This window comes from Phyllobates terribilis, unplaced genomic scaffold (genome assembly GCF_046119375.1).
Source record: "Phyllobates terribilis strain yellow unplaced genomic scaffold, ASM4611937v1 Scaffold_11__3_contigs__length_659146591, whole genome shotgun sequence".
Classification (NCBI taxonomy): Eukaryota; Metazoa; Chordata; class Amphibia; order Anura; family Dendrobatidae; genus Phyllobates; species Phyllobates terribilis.
The window spans coordinates 176,726,200-176,745,419 of NW_027362771.1; the positions used below are offsets into that span (position 1 = coordinate 176,726,200).

The window sequence follows — 19,220 nt, forward strand, 5'->3', positions numbered from 1 at the left end:
TACCCCTATAACAGTGTCAGCAGCAGACCCCCTCCCCCATTTTTTGCTTAAATTTTTTTCTATTTTCCTCCTCTAAAACCTAGGTGTGTCTTATGGTCTGGTGCGTCTTATAGTCCGAAAAATACGGCATATATACAGTCATGACCAAATTTATTGGCACACTTGAAATTGTTTCAGCAAATGAAGTATTTCTTCCAGAAAATGATTGCAATTACACATGTTTTGTTATACTCATTTTTATTTCCTTTGTTTGTATTGGTACCGTATACACTCGAGTATAAGCTGACTTTTTCAGCCCATTTTTAAGGCTGTAAAAGCCCCCCCCCCCTCCTCGGCTTATACTCGGGTATATACATAGTCCGGTGGTGGATAGTGGGAGGGGAGTGGAGGGGGTTGCGGCGGCGTAGGAGCGTGGCACACGCAGTAGCCGGCAGCTGCAGCCACCACATGTGCCCCCTGCTATATTCACCCTTCTCCACACCCATGGGAGTGGAGAGGAGTGAATATTCATTTCTTTAATAGCGTGCGCAGTGTCAGCAGCGCTGCAGCTACCGCTGCGGCTTAGTGATCCTCTGTGCCCGCTACTAGAGAATGCATATTCACCCTTCTCCACGCCCATGAATCTAATGGATGCGCCATTTCTGGGAAGGCTAAGGGTTGCTCTTATTAGGCTGGAGTGGGAAATCAGGATCCATTTGGTCTTCTCAGCTCCCATTTTATGCTCTAAAATCTATCACACAAAACTTTTACACAGAAACCTTCCCCATACACATTCCAAGTCCCTGAGATTCTGGATCGAACCAGACATAAAATATTTCTGAATCCCACAAACCAGTTCTTGCTTGTTGGAATAAAGTCCTTTCAAACCAAGGGGGTTTATCAACCCCTCCCGCACTTAAAGTGGAATCTTATGCTGACGACCACTTGTGTGCGTGTACTGTATTGATTCTCCGAGCTTGTTCTTTCCACCTTTATTCCGGCCTTACACAAACTCTGGTGGCCCCCGTTGCGCCCATACTGGGAAGGGGCCAATATCCATTGACTGTTACAGCCTATTAATATCAGCCTGCAGCTGTCTGCTTAGCCTTTGCTGGTTATGAAAATTAGGGGGACGGGGGAAATCCCATGTCTTTTTTTTCTGCCCCCCCCCCTTGATAACCAGTAAAGGCTAAGCAGACAGCTGATATTAATAGGCTAGGAAGCTCCATGGATACTGGCCTCTTCCCAGACTAATAAGACCAGCTCACAGCTTCCCTTAGCTGGTTATTAAAAATAGGGGGGACTCCACCCCATGCCCCCCCCCCCCCCCCCCATTTACTAAATACAAGCACAGAAAACTAAACAAGCAAAACACTAAATTATATATTTCACTGACATTTGTATCTATTTATTCTATTCTGACGGTTTGGGCTGTAAATTTACTGTACTTGGCTGATAAAATGTCAAGTTCCCTTTTAGAGGTTTGCGTAAAAACAAAAACTATATAACGGCATACGCAATTTTTCTCTTGCACTCATTGACTTGCATTGGTGACTCTCAGCCATATGCTGACATTTTTTTCTTCAGCCCAATTCCAGGTGAGGAGAAACTCACAGATGAACACTGCCGCACTGAATAACATTGGTTCAAGTGAAATGCGATTTTTTATCTCGCATTGCACTCGCCAGATTTATACGCAGATGTGAGCGAAACCCTTTCTGTGATGCAATAGTGAAGCTCTGACACATTTTACATTCATTATTTTATTGGTCATTTATAATTACATTTAATAAGTGATGCATAAAAACCATGTACAGAAGTTTAGAGCTATGAGGAACATAGCTAAAAGGGGCATAGAAGATGATGATATTGGATAGAAAATTGATAAAACTAGCAGTGCAATAAAAGTATCACACTAAGCAGCGCTGAATATGAAAAAATAAGAACCATGAAGAAGTGGAAATAGCACCATGTGATTAATGTAAACTTGGTAAAATATTCAAGTATTGACAGTCCTGGTAACACTAAACCTATAAAGGGAGATGGTCTGGTGACCATCCAGCAATTTAGTCAGTGCAAATAAGCATCACCTTGAAGAGGACAGTGTGATCGCTATTATATAGGGTGCAAGCATATCCACTTTTTGTGCATCTGTAACTAACATACATTACGCAAGCTTTAGCGTATGCTAAAGGGTGAAGAGTTTCCTTTAAAAAGGAAGGGTAATCAAATGTAGATTAAAATATTCAAAGTGAATATATCCCTAGAAATACTATTCAAGGCAATAATAAATTGGTAATGACAATAACTACCATTGTAGTGTTAGCACCTATCAAACATATAACTTATGTTCATACTATCCTGCTCAAGTTTTACTGATCCTTCTGACACTAAAGAGACAAAACCGCTCTATACAAATAGATAACAGTATTAAATAGTCAAAGGGTAGGCCATCTGGTACCTATGTACTAATCTCATGACATACATCTACTTAACGAGCATTTACCACCAACATTGTAAGCTTACTTGTACAAAGTAAAAATCTTAAAATAAAAAAAAATTAAAAAAACAAAGACCCTCCATGTAAACATATAAAACAAGACATTTTATATACAGATTTCCAAACCCATGGGGGTGCTGGTAACAAGATTCACAGTGAAGTTGTGTGGTCATACGCAGAATACATTCTTTTACTTTAAGATACTGAGGATTTTCCGGTTTCTCTTTAGTATGCAAATAATCTTCAAGTAGTAATTCAAGGTTGTACAAGATCGTGTGCTCATGAACAGTACTTGGGACAGGTTAGACTAGAAGTCATTTAGTGTCTTGGGATTTCAGTTGATTTTGGAATAAGCTCCCATTCAAATATGTAAGGAGCAGTATGGATGACAGCTGAACAAGGCAAACTCTAAGTGCTAGGTTGTATTTGTTCACATTTCATTCCACCAAAATGGTATGTTACATTTGATCCAAAAAATCCTAGGCCATTAGGATTATGGTTTAGACGTCAGCATAGGCCATCTACATTTTACGTAGATTTAGACTTGACAACCCCTCCAAAGAAAAAAAAAATATATATATATATATATATCCTATTAATTTGCTTAGATCTAAGGAATGTAGCCAAAAATAAGTCTTGCCAAAAGAGCCTACAATATCAAAGTCATTCATGAAGTCAGTCATCAGTGGTACTGCAAATGTCCAGTCTTCTCTGTGCAGTGCTGGAATGTCTAGCACGGGATCTTTCGTTTTTCCGGAGAGCTGGAGAAACTGCTAAATTGCCAGGTGTCTTAAAGAATGTGTCTTTGTGAACTGGATGAATGCTCTTTGGTGTTAATGGAGTAGGAGACTAGAAAAGGAGAAAAAAAAAAAAAAAAAAAAAGGAAAGATTGTTAATGTCAAACCAAATAAATAGTTTTACAATATTGCAGAAACTTAAAACTGCTGGAATGTAATACAACCTGCCTAATTAAAAGATTATACAGCTGCAATAGGTTATCACAGATCCAAATAGAGATGTATCCAGTGATCTATCCATGCATTATCCCACACTCATCATTATACTTATACAGAATTGTTACTTTCAGCTGATTACATGTCAAACTATGACCCGCAGGCCAAATTTGGCCCTCAGGGTGATTATATTTGGCCCCCCGACGCCATATGGAGGACTATCTGGAGCAATTATTCTGTACGGAGGACTATGTGGGGAATCACAGTTTGGGCACCATACCTTGCCTGTGGAGGAATTCACTGTTCATTGAAGGAAGGGGTGGGGGGCACTTTGCTTGACATCATACTTTATGGGGGCAATGAATGGGCAATCTAGGGGCTTCAATAGGAGGAAAATTATTTTTGTAAGGGCTGCCAAGTTGTGAGATATGCTCTTATGTGACCCCACCGAATATTAAGTTTTTCCTTTTGGGAGTGGGGCGGGGCCCAGTTAGTACGCCCCTGCCAGCGAGGAAATACCTAATGCTTTGGTCATGTTGTCTGTCTCTTAAGACTTATTAAAATGTATTTTGTATTAAGTTTGTATCCATATTAGATGGCAAAAAGGAAAAACGTCCTCAGTGGTACACATTTTTTAAAGCAACATCTAGGTTGGCCGCGACTTTGTCCAAGTTTTTAATTTTGGCCCACTGTGTATTTTACTTTGACATCCCTGTGGCTAGAGAATGCGATTAGTGAATGGAGCAGGAAGGTCCAACCGATGCCCTCAAAGTTCCTGCTTGGTATGGTAATAGAGAATGCGGCCTAAGCAAGGTTTTTTTTTGTTTAAATTAACCCTTTTTTTTTTTTTCAAAATGGAGACCAAATATAATTTTTTAATATGATATTTTGATCTTTACCTTATGATTTTTAGCAGGAAGTGGGTGAACGGAACAAATGGAGGAGTCAGCTGTCGCAGGACTAGCAGTCTGTGGGGTACCGTTTGGCTGCAGGTCTGGAGAGGATGCACGTATTGAGGAAGATACTACTGAAGGCATTCCGAACATGATATGAGGTGGTGGTGTGTTCAAGCCAGGTGGCAAGTTGTAATTCATGCTTCCATTACCCAAGGTGTGGTCACTGGAGGCAGCAGAAACTGAGCTGCTAACTGCAGGGGAGCATATAAATGGAAAAGCAGCCAAGGCTGAAGATGGTACCATCACATATGGTACATTAAGATGTGATAAAGGATTTTGAGAAATGCTCAGAGCTCCCGTAGCTTGACTGGCAGGCAAAAAGAAATTGAAGCCATTTATTCCTAGAGGGAAAGAGAAAAGATAAAATACCCATAAAAGAAATGACTACTACCAAGGCTTCAAAACGAGGTAATCAAATTCACTGAGCATTGACGAAAATTAAGAACCTAAGTGGTCAATTCTTAAAAGCTTTCCTGTTTAAAGGGAAATTAGTAAGAGTAATGAAGAGAGTTCATTCATAAATAGATGATGGGGTAAATCCATGCAGAATATCAGGATATTTCTCTACTCACCAGTGGAGGAGGGAACATATAGATATTGGGGAAGTGTAGCTGATGCAACGCGCTCTTGTAATTCTTGCCGTTTGGTCACCATTGTCTCTGTGGTTTCTTCTTGGCAGACAGGTGAGGGGTCCAAGTGCAGCCTCTCTTCTTTACAGGGCTCTGGTGACTTTCGTGGTACACTTGCAGAACACAAATTTCTCTCAGATGAACAAGCCTAAAGTTGAGAGAAAAAAAAACAAACAAAAAAAAAACACTACTTATATTTCAGTTATTAAATCTCCCAACATTGTTCAGTGGGTCATTGTTTAGACTAATTAAAAACGTACCTTTGGCACCACCAAAGGAAGTGGAGCGTCATCACTACTGCCAAGCCTCTGTCGCTTAGCTGGTCGTTCATCATCTTGAAGGGTCTTTTGATATGAAGGAGAAGAGCTGCCAGCTCTATGTAGTACATCCACAGATGTTTCTTTGCCAGGGTTTCCACACAGCATGATGGATAACATAGATGTTGATGGCACATACATATAAGGTTGATTAGGCAGAAAGCCAGGTTTATTATATTCTGCGTTCGAGGAAACCATAACATTTAGCTTATTTGGAGATGCAGATAGATTTTGGTGGTCAGAATCTCGGTTGCAATAATCTGGATCAACTGGGACAGGCACTACAAAAGAAAAGGGTAGCTGGCCTACATTTCCAGGGGCTGGATTATTTGTTGCAGATTTGGAACACCTGAAACGGAAGAAAACAGAGTTAGGGAAGGAATACTGTAGATCTATGCTTCGCAACTTTCACTAATCTGATCTTTGTCCCCCATTTTGCCTATGTGGGATCAATTTTTTTTCGTTATATACGGTTTAGAAGGGATAGGATGGACATTTTTCGAAAAAAAACAAAAACAAAACATTTTAATCATTAGCATATTCAATAGAGTAACGGGTCTCTAAATCCAAACTTGATGTGCTCAGTCTAAACAGAACAACCAAAAAGACACCGTTAGGCTATGTGCCCACGATGCAGAAAATTTCCGCAGCATTTCTGCATGTTCTTGGCAGTAAAAAAGCTTGCGGATTTTACATGCGTTTTTCAAATGCATTGGGACCTCAAATCCGCATGCAGAAACGCACAAATAATGGACATGCTGCGGATTTTTCCGCTGTGGAAAATTCCGCAGCATGGGCACAGAACATGCAGAATTTCATTGGGGGGGGGGGGAAATCATGGGGCACGGATTACCAAGCGTTTTGCAAGTGTTTACGCTGCGGAAATTCCGCATCAAAAAAGCTTAAAAAAAATGCATAGTGGGCACGCAGCCTTAACATATTATGTCAAGTGCCCAAACATGTCCTTTAAGCCAGCTTCGCACTTCTGACAATCATGTTCCAAGTATGGACCGCGACGTCCAGACCAGAGCTCAGCCTTAAAAAGGCATATACGTGGCTGCTGAGTTCAGGGCAGGAGAACCACCAGTCTGCACTTGTACTGTGAATCTCGGAAGCATGAAAACAGACTTGGTCTTAGCCAAATTGCTAAGACCATGTGAACAGGTCACCTATTAGAAGCTGTTGTAGCTGCCGAGTTTTCCCAGACGAAGCCACTTCAGGAAGACAAAGGTGGGCACTTCCCTAAAGCAACTTCACTGGAAGTCTTGCCATCATTTTCGCAGTGACTCCGCCACCAGCATCTTTTGCTCTATGATTTCAAGTATACAGAGCAGGCGTGTTCATAGAAGAATGAACACGTCGCTTTTTTCAACTGCTTCAGGATTTCTTAAGCCTTAAAAGAAGTGACATAAGATGGAACAGGTGCACAGCAATGTTGTTTTGATATTGCTGTGCACTAGGTTAATTTTACGGGCGCTTTTTCAGGTGGATTCTACCTGAAAAATAAGTTGCGTGCACATACCCCTAAGGCCTGATTGTTTGCACACTTTGTCTAAATCTGTTGTATCGCCAACAATTCATATGTGTTTGAACTCACTTGGAATCTTCTTCAATCTTCTGTCTGCAAATAGCTGCTAAGTGTGACATCTTCGATGAGTAGTCATCATGTTCCAACAGATCTTTGGGAGGGAAAAAAAAAAAAAAGTTAACTTAACAAAAAATAAATAAAAACAAACTCACAACACCACACACTCACAAAAGGTAAATCATTTCACTATTGTGGTGCAACAAACCTATATGGTCTAATTACTTAAATACAATTATTCCCTACCAGAGAAGTAAAAACTTCTCAAAGTAACATCAGGATATTTCATGATCAGCACCTTCAGAACACCTACTAATCCTAAGAATGTGCACTGCTGAGTTAAAGGTAATGTCAGTCATCACCAAAATGGAACCATTTAATTTATATAAAACAAGTTTTATTAGATATGTAAATGAGGCAGCTTTGGTGCACCCTTGGCATGGCCAAGGACTCACACACGTTTCAATTACCATCATCTACCCCTCTCCTTATGGTGATTGACAGCACTCGCTTTGGAGTGCTGCCTGACCTAAATCCCACAACCCTGCACATACTGACACTGCAGGGGCCATGAACACATACAGTGTCAGTGTGAGCAGGTGCATTCACATCCCCTCACGGACTGCTGCTGTATGCCCGTCAGATCAGGCGGCTAGAACTACTTCTCAAATCAACCTTGTCTAACTAGCAGAACACGGTTTACTTGCCTCAGTAATACCTATACAAGGAGGGGTGTATAATTATAAATATTTTTATATAATTTATATTTCTTTATTTCATGCGAGACTAATGTTTTCCACTTGCATATGAAGAGCAAAACTTTAATATATAAATTCACGTTACCTTCCTGTGCTTTTTGTGGACTACTGGGCTCAGAACAGACTTTCCTCTTCACAGTATTAATGGACTGAACATGACTAAATGACGAGTGACGGAGCCATCTCTGCTGCTTGCTGCTATCAGATGTTGCATCTCTTTTCAAACCTGGTGATGAAGTGATGGCTGAGACTTCCATCTGTTGGTCTGGAAAGGAAAATACAATCCTCTTATAAATATCAAGGGCCTAGATCAGTGCAATGCTAAAAATAAAAGTGATAATCTAAAAGACACAAGCACATACAACATAATTCTAAATAGTAAATGTTATTTACATAGCCAGTCTAGCCTTATTATGCATTATTTTAAAGGAAATTAACTTACCACTTTCATTCCTGAAATCAACAGGTCCGATCCATTTGAATGCAGGTTTTCGTCCACGTTCTTCGGTAACGTGGACCTTTTTGATGAGGCCAAGACTGGTCAGAACATTAGCGATGTCATATAGGCGTCGTACCTTGGCTATATGAGGAAGAAATGTAGTTATGTGGGGGACGGAGCATAAAACATCGAGGAATTCTTGCACAAAAGGTAAAGCTGGCCATACACAGAACCAGTCTCCTCGTCCAACGAAACATGAATGTCCTGCTAATCATGTGTATTTAGGCCAGAGTTTAGTTAAATAGCTGTCAGCTGAAGGTTTTTTTTTGGCTGTCAGCTATTTGAGGTGTATGGCCAGGTGTCCACCTCAGATTTATATTATGGTAATGTTATAGTTCCTGAATTGTATGGAAGTCTCAGGTTCACCTTCACTTTATCCATTAAAGTTAATATGGCTACCACAAATCTGACCAATTCCAGTTCATGTGGCTGCATTTTAGCTTCTCTACTAAACAAAAAACTAAATCCCCACATAACCCTATGGTGATCAGGGCTGTGGAGTCAGCAAGCCAAACCTCCGACTCCTCAATTTCCATGACACCGACTCCCTTATACATGGCTCATGTTTAAGTGATAAATTTACTGTAGCACAGATTCATCTCAGCTAAAAGTCTAGACCCTTAGATCAGGAATAGGACAGACATTTATAGGGCATTCCATAACTTTCCCAAATTCTTATGAAAAAAAAAATATTCCCCACAAACTGCATTGAATTACTGTACCAATTTCAGGAGTCGGTCCATTTTATACCGACTCCACAGCCCTGATGGTGATCCTAGTTTAATGCAGGAAAACCATGGGAGGCTTGGTGTCTACATTGGGAATACATATACAATCACATCTTACAAGAATGTTGGTACAATCACGCTTACTTTTAAACTTGCTGTGATCAGAAAGATCTTGGCTCTCTTCAATCAGGATTTTGGCAGCGATCTCAAGAGTGATTATTTTGGTTGTGGACACGAGGAACAGCATGACAAATTTCTGGCTCATGATCCTCAGCGATTTGTCCTTGCGGCTGCTTGCTGAAGCTAGAACAAGGCAAAAAAGGTTGAATTTATATATTGCCAACACAAAAAGGTGTTTAATTTCAGGAAAACAAACCTATAGAAAAACAACATGTCTTAAGGCCCCGTCACTCTTAGCGACGCTGCAACGATCCCGACAACGATGCGACCTGTCAGGGATCGTTGTTGCGTCGCTATGTGGTTGCTGGTGAGCTGTCAAACAGGCAGGCTCACCAACGATCAGGGGAGCAGCGACATCGTGGAAAGAATCTTTCCACGATGTCCTGCTCCAGGTTACAGCCTGCTGAAGCAGGAGCAGGCTGGTAACTATGGTAAACATCGGGTTACTAGGGGCACACGCGCACCTAGTAACCCGTTGTTTATCATGGTTACCACTCTGCTACAGTGAGCGGGAGGTTACCGCTCACTTTAGCAGGCTTGTAACCATGATAAACAACAGGTTACTAGGTGCGCGTGTGCCCCTAGTAACCCGATGTTTATCATGGTTACCAGCCTGATCGCTGCTCCCGCTGGTCACACACAGCGATGTGTGCCGACCAGCGGGAGAGCGACGACCAAAAAAATGGTCCAGGACACTTTGCAGCGATCTCACAGCAGGGGCCTGATCGCTGCAAAGTGTCACACATAGCGACATCGCTGGTGAGGTCGCTGTTGCGTCACCAAAAACGTGACACAGCAGCGATCTCGCTATCTGAGACGGGGGCTTTAGGAACCTCTATCATTTGATCCCTTACCAGATGGGCAGTCCTGTTCCATCGATAGGGGAGGCTGGTTGATGATGGAATGGTCTTTTCTCTGCTCCATTCCACAGTCTTTATGCTGAAAGTAAGCTATCTGTGCACTGTAGTTTTGTCTCTCTCCTTCTCGCAGCAGGCTTTTTAAAGTTTCATTTAGGTTGTGCTGGCCATGCCAGCAGTACTGATTCTTTGCCACACGGCTCACTAAATGTAGTGATTCCAGAACATTCACAATGTCGTAGATACGTCTACGCTCCACCCCTGTTTGACAAAATATAAAAAGTCTATTGTGAAATATTCTAAATTACAAATACAGCCGATATCTAAATATCTACTTCAGGTAAAGGTCCCCATACACATTAATGTAGCCCAAACCCGCCAGTATCGATGGGTTCGGCGAAGTCTAATGGGGGCCCTGGAAAACGGATTGTTGGGAGAGACGTCAATCAGGTATGTCTGATTTTGGACTGCTGATGGCATTGTTCTCCTAAAGCAACATGTTTGGAAACAGTTCTCGTAGAGAACACAGGAGCGCTTGACCAAATAAGCACTTCTGTGTATGGGAGAGGCGGTTAAGATGGCTGCCAGCCAAACGATCGGCTGTACAATTATTCGTCCGACAGTCATCTAACGTGTATGGTGGGCTTAATGCTTACCCAGACTTGAAGCAGCTTCATCCAAGGAAATGGTTGTTTTTTCAGCTGATAAAGGATAGCTAGGATATCTGGCTAAAAACTTTTGACATAGAAGGCCCAAACTTTTTTGCTTTCTGCTTGGTCTCTTTTCCAAGTCATCCATATCATCTACATTTTCAAACTGGAAGGAAAGAAGAAAATTTTAAATTTACTTTGGGTATTAGAAATGTGACCAAGCATTTATGTTGCATTGTGGTGAGGACTGCTGCTGAATATATAGTAAAATATTTCCGCATAGTAGAAGGAATGCCTATGCTAGTGTAGTAGGCTCCTATGAAGACATGTAAAATCAGATTCAAATGTAAAAACTTTAATGTAAGAGTGATGGCATATCTGGCACTGGTAAACAAGACCAGGCAAACTTTGCCGTCACCATGGGTGTCAGATAAGAGGTCAGTTTGCATATAAGCACGAGTCACCATAGACACATTCTGAATATACAGAACGTTGCTGGCATCTAGGTGCATTTTGTCAGCAAGTGCTATAGCTAGACAACAGATCCACCTGCCAACATCTCCAGTGCTGTCGTCACCAAGAAGAGTCATTGATCAACGGCCTCCTCTTCTAGTATTGGCACATACAGTTAAATGCCATCCCGCCTGTATTGGACACACTCTGGTAACAGCACATTTTAGCTTTTCTCCCTGCCCCTAAATGATACAGTACATGAAGGTGAAGATGTACAAACAGTATAACGTAGGGAATTTCTAATGGAGGTTCTCTGTTATGGCCGGACAGAATTGTCTCGTCATGCAGGCACTCCTCCCCCATACCTGTTGAGCATCAAGTCCGGATTCATCTTGCGCATTGTTTTCAATAGGCCGGAATAGCTCTTTCTTCTTCTCTCTGTCCCGGATTTCTGGGCTAGCAACGCTACTAAGCATCTTCAGATTGGCAGTGGGGGTCCATGGATCAGAAGGAGGTCTATCAACTTTTACAGGGGTGATTGGAATTCTTTCAGGGGTGAGGCCTTTTTGTTTTGATAAATCAATAGGTTCCCATTTTAATGGCACCTTGGGGCTTATCCTGAATCGATCACACATATTCTCCTTAAAAAAAAAAAAAAAAAGAAAAAAAAAAAGATTAGATAATTGTTGTACATTTTTTATATATGAATGTGTTTCATCTATTAAAAAGGGGTTTCCGGGACTATTTTTTACTATGGACCTAAAAACTAACAAGCAGGTAGTTGCTAACTGCCTATTCTACCCGGGGCCGGAACAGAGCGGTGACCAACCGATCCTGCTGCCAATTCAACTGCTCAACGTTAAGTAGGAGTTGTCTGTGCCACCAGAGATAGGCACCGGGCACAACAGGCAGGTAACAACTATGTGCTTGTTTCTTTATGGGCCTAAAAACTAAGTCCTTTAAGATCAGTCAGTTTGGTGACTCATACATGCCAATGATGACTCAGATATAGCAGGTGCTAATATGAAGATCAGATATTTCCAGGAGACAATGAAATATGTCAATGGAAAGGCGTTATCTGGGAAAAATATTGATGGCCTTTTCATAAGATAGGTCATCAATAGGAGATTGGTGGGTATCGGACACATGGTACCCCGACAGACAGTCGATATCTACTCTGGAAGCAATGAACAGAGTAAAATACCATGCTCTATACATTTGTTTAGTGGAGAGCAAAAAGATTCACAGGACTCTGGTCCGGTAGCTTGCTGTAGTATTACAGTACTCAATGGCAGCCACAAATAGAGCTTTACAGAACGGTAATCCAGTGGCTATGATGGTAGTCTGTGGTCACTGTGCCAGAGCGCTGTGAGCCATCTAATGCCCGCGGTATACCCAGTGCTGCTTTTGATTATTAGTCCCAGGACAAATCACCTGTCATTGTGGGTGCCATCAGAAGAAGTGCCAGGGATGCTACAGGCAGTAGGAGGTTCGCAGTGCTCTGGTGGTCATGGACTAACAATGATCTGCAGGACCAGCGTTCTGTGAATCTTTTTGCTCAGCTCTATTTATGAGTCGCTGCTGATCACTACACTATAACAGCAGTGACTAAAGTGAACCTGTCAGCGGATTCATGCTGCCCAACCACGAGCAGTATGAATCAGAGACCGGTTATTGCAGACAATTAGATCAGTTATTGCAGACAATTAGATTTTAGGCTAAGAAATGCAGAAATGCTGCATATTTTTTCTGCATCTCCCTGGCAGGAAAAACGCATGTGGATTGTACATGCGTTTTTCCTGCCAGAGACAAGTGGATGTGAAACATTCTTCACAGGCATTTCCGCATGCGGGTTATCAAGCGATTTTAGCATCACTTGGAAAAGTGCTTGACAACTTGGTCACACTATATAAATCCATGCAACCGGCATGGATTTATATAGTGTGGCCAAGTAATAGTTTAAAAAACAAAACAAAACGCACAACAACAACATTATACTCACCTTCTGATGGCCCCCGGTCACCTCTCTGGTGCGTCCGGTCTCTTGTACGGCTCGCGGTGGTGTAAAAGGGCCTTCCATGACGTCATTAAGTCATGTGACAGGTCACGCAAACGCTGACGTCGGCGGTCGAGTGACCTGTCACATGACTAAATGACGTCATGGAAGGTCCTTTTACGCCATCGCGAGCCGTAGGGGAGCCAGGACGCATCGTACTGGAGACCGGAGGACATCGGAAGGTGAGTGTATAGTGTATTTTTTTACAGGTACTATGGTACCCAGGTCTGGATGAGAGTCTCCTCTTCTCCAGACCCAGGTACCATCCGCATGTGCACATGTAGTCATGCGGATATTAAGCGATTCAATGGTGGCAATTACACTACGTGTCCGCAAAATTAATGGTTATGCTGCGGATTTTTCCGCAATGATAATCCGCAGCATGTGCACAGCACATGCGGATTATCATTGGGGACCATGGGGCACGTATTACCAAGCGTTTAAGCTTTTTTGCTGAGGAAATTCCACGGCAAAAACGCATAGTGGGCACCCAGCCTAACTCAAATGTTGCAGTGCATCAGACTTGACATATGTGAAAACCCCACCCGGGAACGAGGTAGAAAGTCACAGGTGCAAGTCTCCACCAGTTCTCCCCACCCTCACATACACATTGCAGGACAGGCTGGGAGAAGCCTCCAAGAACCGGCCTCTTGGACTAATCATACTAGCTACCTCATCTCTGGCTGCAGTTTAAGGCCCCCCTTCACACGTCCATGTCTCCAGTACGTGTGGTTACAGTTTTCACACATACTGGAAACACACGGGTAGATCTGTGCACATGTCAGGGTGTTTCCACTGACCATGTACAAAACACGCCGACATGGTTTTTGCAAGCAGCACGGGCCACAAAAAGTCCCACACACGTGCACACTGATGACATCCATGTGACACCTAACGGCTACTGGGAATCAGCAGTACAGTCCGTGCTGATCCACGCCGCCTGATGCATCTCTCATCATTGTTTCTTGCTAGCACTGAGATCAGCGATAGCAAGGGACAATGTTGAGAGTTGTATTTAGCCCCGGCTGTCTACAGCGAGTGTAAAATCAAGAATTAAAAAAAAAACAAAACATTATGCTCACCTTAAGGCCACGGCCCCACTATCAGTATTTTTTTCTCAGGAGTGGGAGCCAAAATCAGGAGTGGGTGATAAATGCAGAATTGGTGACTTGTTTCTATTATACAATTTTTCTGATTATTTCTCACCTGGTTTTGGCTCCCACTCCTGAGAAAAAAAATACTGATAGTGGGGCCATGGCCTAACATCTAACCCCCTGAAGCCATTGTGCCCAGCAAATAACAAAAATAAAAAAATAGTATCCCTCACCTGTTCAAAATTGAAAGAATCCATAGTGTCCCACGCGGTAATCCATTTGTGCGGCATTTGATCATTGGAATGAGCAGTGGCTTGAGGCAACCGTTCACGCTGAAGAGCAGGGGAGAATGATGCAGCGAGTGAGGGGCCATGAACTGCGCTAAACTAAGTGAAATTTCTCACAGTGAACTCACCGCAGTTCAGGGCCCCGCTCTCGCTGCATCAAGTCATTCTCCTCAGCGTGAGCGGTCACCTCAAGCCACGGCTCATGCTGATGAGCAAATGTCGCACAGATGGATTACAGCGTGGGACACTATGGATTCTTTCAATTTTGAACAGGTGAGGGATATTGTTGTTTTTTATTTTTGATGTTATTACAAGGGATTAGGTGTTAAAGCGCACCTGTCAGCAGGATTGTGCTTAGTAAACCACATACACTGTCAGATGGGCGTCATTACACTGAGTAAAATGATACCTTTGTTGATGAAATCCATCCAGTGGTTCTTTTATAATCTTTATTTTCAGTTCTGCCATAATGATATGCTCGTGCTCTGAGGAGGGACTGTAACTGGTGCCCTCATTATATATGCCTATCTCTGGCCTCTGACAGGTCACGGTGCTTTCAGTTATCTGCATGCTATTTTAAATTTGAAATTTACACCCCCAAAATGGCCACCGTGGCCTGTGCAGTAGCATCTTTCAGGTTGCCGAGAACCTACTGCACACACGCCATTTTGCTTTTGGAAAAAGAATTTGGGTGCAGCAATATGGCGCCGCGCATGCGCAGTAGCATCTATAGACAATCGAGAAATGCTACTGCGCAAGTGGCCATATTGCTGCAGGCAAGTTTCTTTCTCCTGTAGCAAAATGGTGCCCGCGTGTGCGCAGTAGCATTGGCAAGCAATAGATGCTACTGCGTGGGCGCCATTTTGCTACAGGAAAAAGAAACTTGCCTGCAGCAATAGGGCCCCCGCCTGCGCAGTAGCAATTCACCAATGCCAAGATGCTAGTGCGCATGCGACATATTGCTGCACCCAAATTTTTGTTTCCCCCAAAATCAAAATGGCGCCCGCACTAGCATGTCTCCTCACCCGAAAGATGCTACTGCGCATGCTGCGGCGGCCATTTGGGGGATGTAAGTTTGAAATTGGCAGAGAAATTACAATGCAATATTTAAAATAGTAGGCAGGTCACAGAGCACAGTGACCTGTCAGAGGCCAGAGATGGGCATATATAATGAGAGCACCTGTTACAGCCACTCCCTGAAGTCCCGCCCCAGAGCACGAGCATCTCATTACAGTAGAACTGAAAATAAAGATTATAAAAGAACCACTGGATGGATTTCACCTGACAGTGTACATGGTTTACTAAGCACAATCCTGCTGACAAGTGCGCTCTAAAGGCGAGTATAATGTGTTTTTTATTTTATTCGTCATTTTACACTCGATGTAGACAGCGGGGGCTGAATACAACGCTCAACATTGTCCCCTGCTCGCGTTGAACTCAGCACTAGCAGGGGACAATGATGTGAGCTGCACACAGCACGTGGCGCCTGGGAACAGCACGAACTGTGCTGGCTTTTCTCAGGCGCCGGTACGTGTGATACTGATGTGGCACGCGGTTGCCGTACAAAACACGGACATCTCCGATACTGGTTTTTCCAGTACTGGAAATATAAGGACGTGAGAAGGAGGCCTTAGAGTAGGTTCTCTCAGAAATACTGAAGTTTTCCAGAGTAATACCTACATGTCTGCAGTAATGGAGCTGACCTCTGATTTAAGGTGCTTGTTGATTGAGCAGCATGAATTAGCTGACAGCCTCTCTATATACAACGTACGGAGCTGTGGTGTTCTGCTGCCATCGGCTGCAGGAACGGGCATGAGAGGGTGCTGTGTGTTGAACCACCATCAATATGTTAATCCCAGACAACCCCTTTAATAACCACATGACCCAAAAATAAGTTATCACTTTATGGCAGTCATAAATTTAGATTACACTCTTGTATAGCACTATTAATTCCACAGCACTTTACAGACATCATCATCATTGTCCCCATTGGAGCTCTCAATCTACATTCCCTATCAGTATGTCTTTGGAGTGTGGGATGAAACTGGAGGAAGCCCACGCAAACACGGGGAGAACATACAAAATCCTTCCAGATGTTGTGCTTGGCGCCCAGCACAGCAAACCTGCAGTGCTAACCATGACTAATCCATAAAAATCCCTCTCTCCCAAAATTATATTATAGATTTTTTATTTTTTTGGGAGGGGGTGGGGAGAGACAGGACAGCAAAATTGTTAAAAACAATAGAAGATCTCATGGAGATGGCAAGTGTTTTCCCAGTCCTAGTGGGGTAATGTATGTAGCATTAATAATAAATATTTACAACAGATAGGGTAAATAGTAGATCACCACGGGATGTCTATCCTCTGACTGTACTTAGCACCAAGTCCCGCCACAATCCTGCAGATATCCCCCAATATGGTGACAATACAAGGAGTGCACGGGTGGCACACAGTGAGCTCTTACCTTCTGGGCGCTCCTGGCATCCTTCTCATTCTTCTTGGCATTGATCAGGTCCTTCAGTGACAGGCAGCCTGTTGTCTCCATCTGTAGGAATGAAGCACACATGGCACATTGGTGGCAGCAGGGCTGTGGAGTCGGTAAGCCAAACCTCCGACTGCGATTCCTCAATTTCCATGACACTGACTCCCTCATACATGGCTCATGTTTAAAGGGGTTGTCCAGTACTTTAGATTGTCCCCCCCCCCCCCAAGGCCCCTAAGGATTTTTGTTATTAGCTTCCGTTGAAGATAACGCCTGTGAGCGGCGCTATCACTGGCCGATCACAGGCACCACATGACCCCCGGCTGCTGCCTATTGACCCCCGCTGACGTCACGACAAGTGCTGGCAGCAGCTGGGGGTCTGTCTTCTGTGTTCCACGGTAGATGCCAGGCTGTGGGTGGGGTTACCCCCCACGTCACACCCGGCATCCACCGCGCGCTCTGCCTCTCCCCATTCATTGGGAAAGCGCACGGTGGATGCTGGGTGTGACGCAGGTGGAAACCCTGCCCACAACCCAGCAGCCACCGCGGGGACACCAGCGCTGAGTCACGCCTCACTTGTCCTGATGTCATCCTGATGTCAGAGCGGGGTCACGTGATGCCTGTGAGCGGCCACAGATAGCGCCGCTCACGGACGCGCCACCCAGCACAGCGGTGGCAGCCCCACTCGTCAGGGAGCGTGGACTCGCCGCCCAGCACGGCGCTGGCAGCCCCACTCGTCAGGGAGCGTGGACTCGCCGCCCAGCACGGCGCTGGCAGCCCCACTCGTCAGGGAGCGTGGACTCGCCGCCCAGCACGGCGCTGGCCATCCAGTTGTGGAGGACATGGGCAGGACACAGTGGGCGCCCGAACTTTGGGGCTGGTAATTTTGGCGCAAAGGAAATGGCCAGATCCCGGGAAGGCGAGTTAAGTGAGTGTAACCTGATACCCTGGAGAGCCAGCACGTCCTGCAAGCAGCGTTAACCCTCTCCGTGCCGCGCACAGGGAGGAACCTGCTGCCCCGCGAATGGAGGGAAAACCGAGGCCAGCACGTAAGCAGTTAACAGGACTCAGCAACAAGTGCGAAAAATCCTCTGAGCCCGCTCCTATGTCTAGGCTAAAAAGGCGCACACTCTGAACATACACTTAGCACAGGCAGGGCGCACAGCTGCAGGTACACGGGAGGCTGAGGAGTGACTTACCTCGTCCACGTTATATCACACAGGATAAGGGGTGGAAGACGCTGGAGGTCTCAGCACTCGCGATCTGCTATAACCCACCCGATCGTGGCCGGCCGGACTGCAGTGGCATTGGCCGCTGCTCGCGTACACCAGCACTGATAGGACTGACTGTGTAATGGAACGTTCTCACTTCTTTACACATCCCGCTGCAACTTCTATTCTGGCGCCCCGAGACGTGACATTTCCAATCAGCCAATCAGCGGCGCCCATAGTCATGTGTGCCCAAGTAGCGCCCAGCTGTGGCCCCGCCCACAGCCCCTCCCCCGGCACTTACAGTTAGCGCGCTGTGCTGTCCCGCTCCCGCCTTCCTACACCTGGACGCGGGCGCAGTGCTGGAGCGGGGAGTGCTGGACGCGCCGCTGCTTTGTTATTCATTATTGTAGGGGGAGATGTTTACTGAGAGACCCCGCCAAAGTGGGCTACTTAATTACATGCCTGGCTAATCCTGGCGGTCAGGTAATGGCTGTGGGCTCGCAGCCAGTGATGCCTGCTCCGTGCTATAGACGCTCTGGTGTGTTTCCTGGATGGATGAGAGGACTGCAGCACTGAACTAGGCATATGTGCCAGCATTTGCCTCCAGGGCCACTAGAGCTGGTTATTGGCTACTTAGGAAGCGCGACCTTGCCAAAGTTTGGCATAAAAGCTGTAAGGCCGATTCACTTCACATGTAGTCTTTTTTTGCTTTGGTTTTTCATGTGGAAAATAATTTAGCAGTTTACAGTATCAGCAAAATAAATGCAATACCTAAAACCTCATTCACATGGTGTGTTTTTTTTTTTTTAAAAAAACAACAACAAACTCTTCAAAGCAAGCACCATGGCTGGGTGTCCATTATTCGGGCCCTGGTCCTGCTTGGCCCTTATTTGCATTTACGTCCATTGACATACGGTAAGGCTTTAATACTAGAGGTTAGGAACCTCTCAAATAAGGTTGCCGTGACGTGGTTGGATCACCTATTACATTTTTTTTTTTTAATCAAAATTCTGTTAACTAAGTATTTTATATTTCCATGCACTATT

At 44.3% G+C, this 19,220-nt stretch overlaps 1 protein-coding gene across 1 annotated transcript; it reads right to left on the reverse strand.

The window, feature by feature from the left end:
* Positions 1–1,753: 1,753 nt before the first annotated feature.
* E2F7 (E2F transcription factor 7) lies at positions 1,754–18,411 on the reverse strand. The gene is made up of 13 exons (XM_073650702.1): positions 18,163–18,411; positions 16,946–17,026; positions 11,410–11,685; positions 10,598–10,757; positions 9,939–10,202; positions 9,049–9,207; positions 8,120–8,257; positions 7,763–7,942; positions 6,932–7,013; positions 5,278–5,683; positions 4,961–5,165; positions 4,332–4,729; positions 1,754–3,328 (listed from the first exon to the last, which is right to left on the reverse strand). The coding sequence occupies exons 2-13, from the start codon at positions 17,024–17,026 to the stop codon at positions 3,155–3,157; spliced, it is 2,523 nt and encodes an 840-aa protein (XP_073506803.1). The 5' UTR covers positions 18,163–18,411; the 3' UTR covers positions 1,754–3,154.
* Positions 18,412–19,220: the final 809 nt, after the last annotated feature.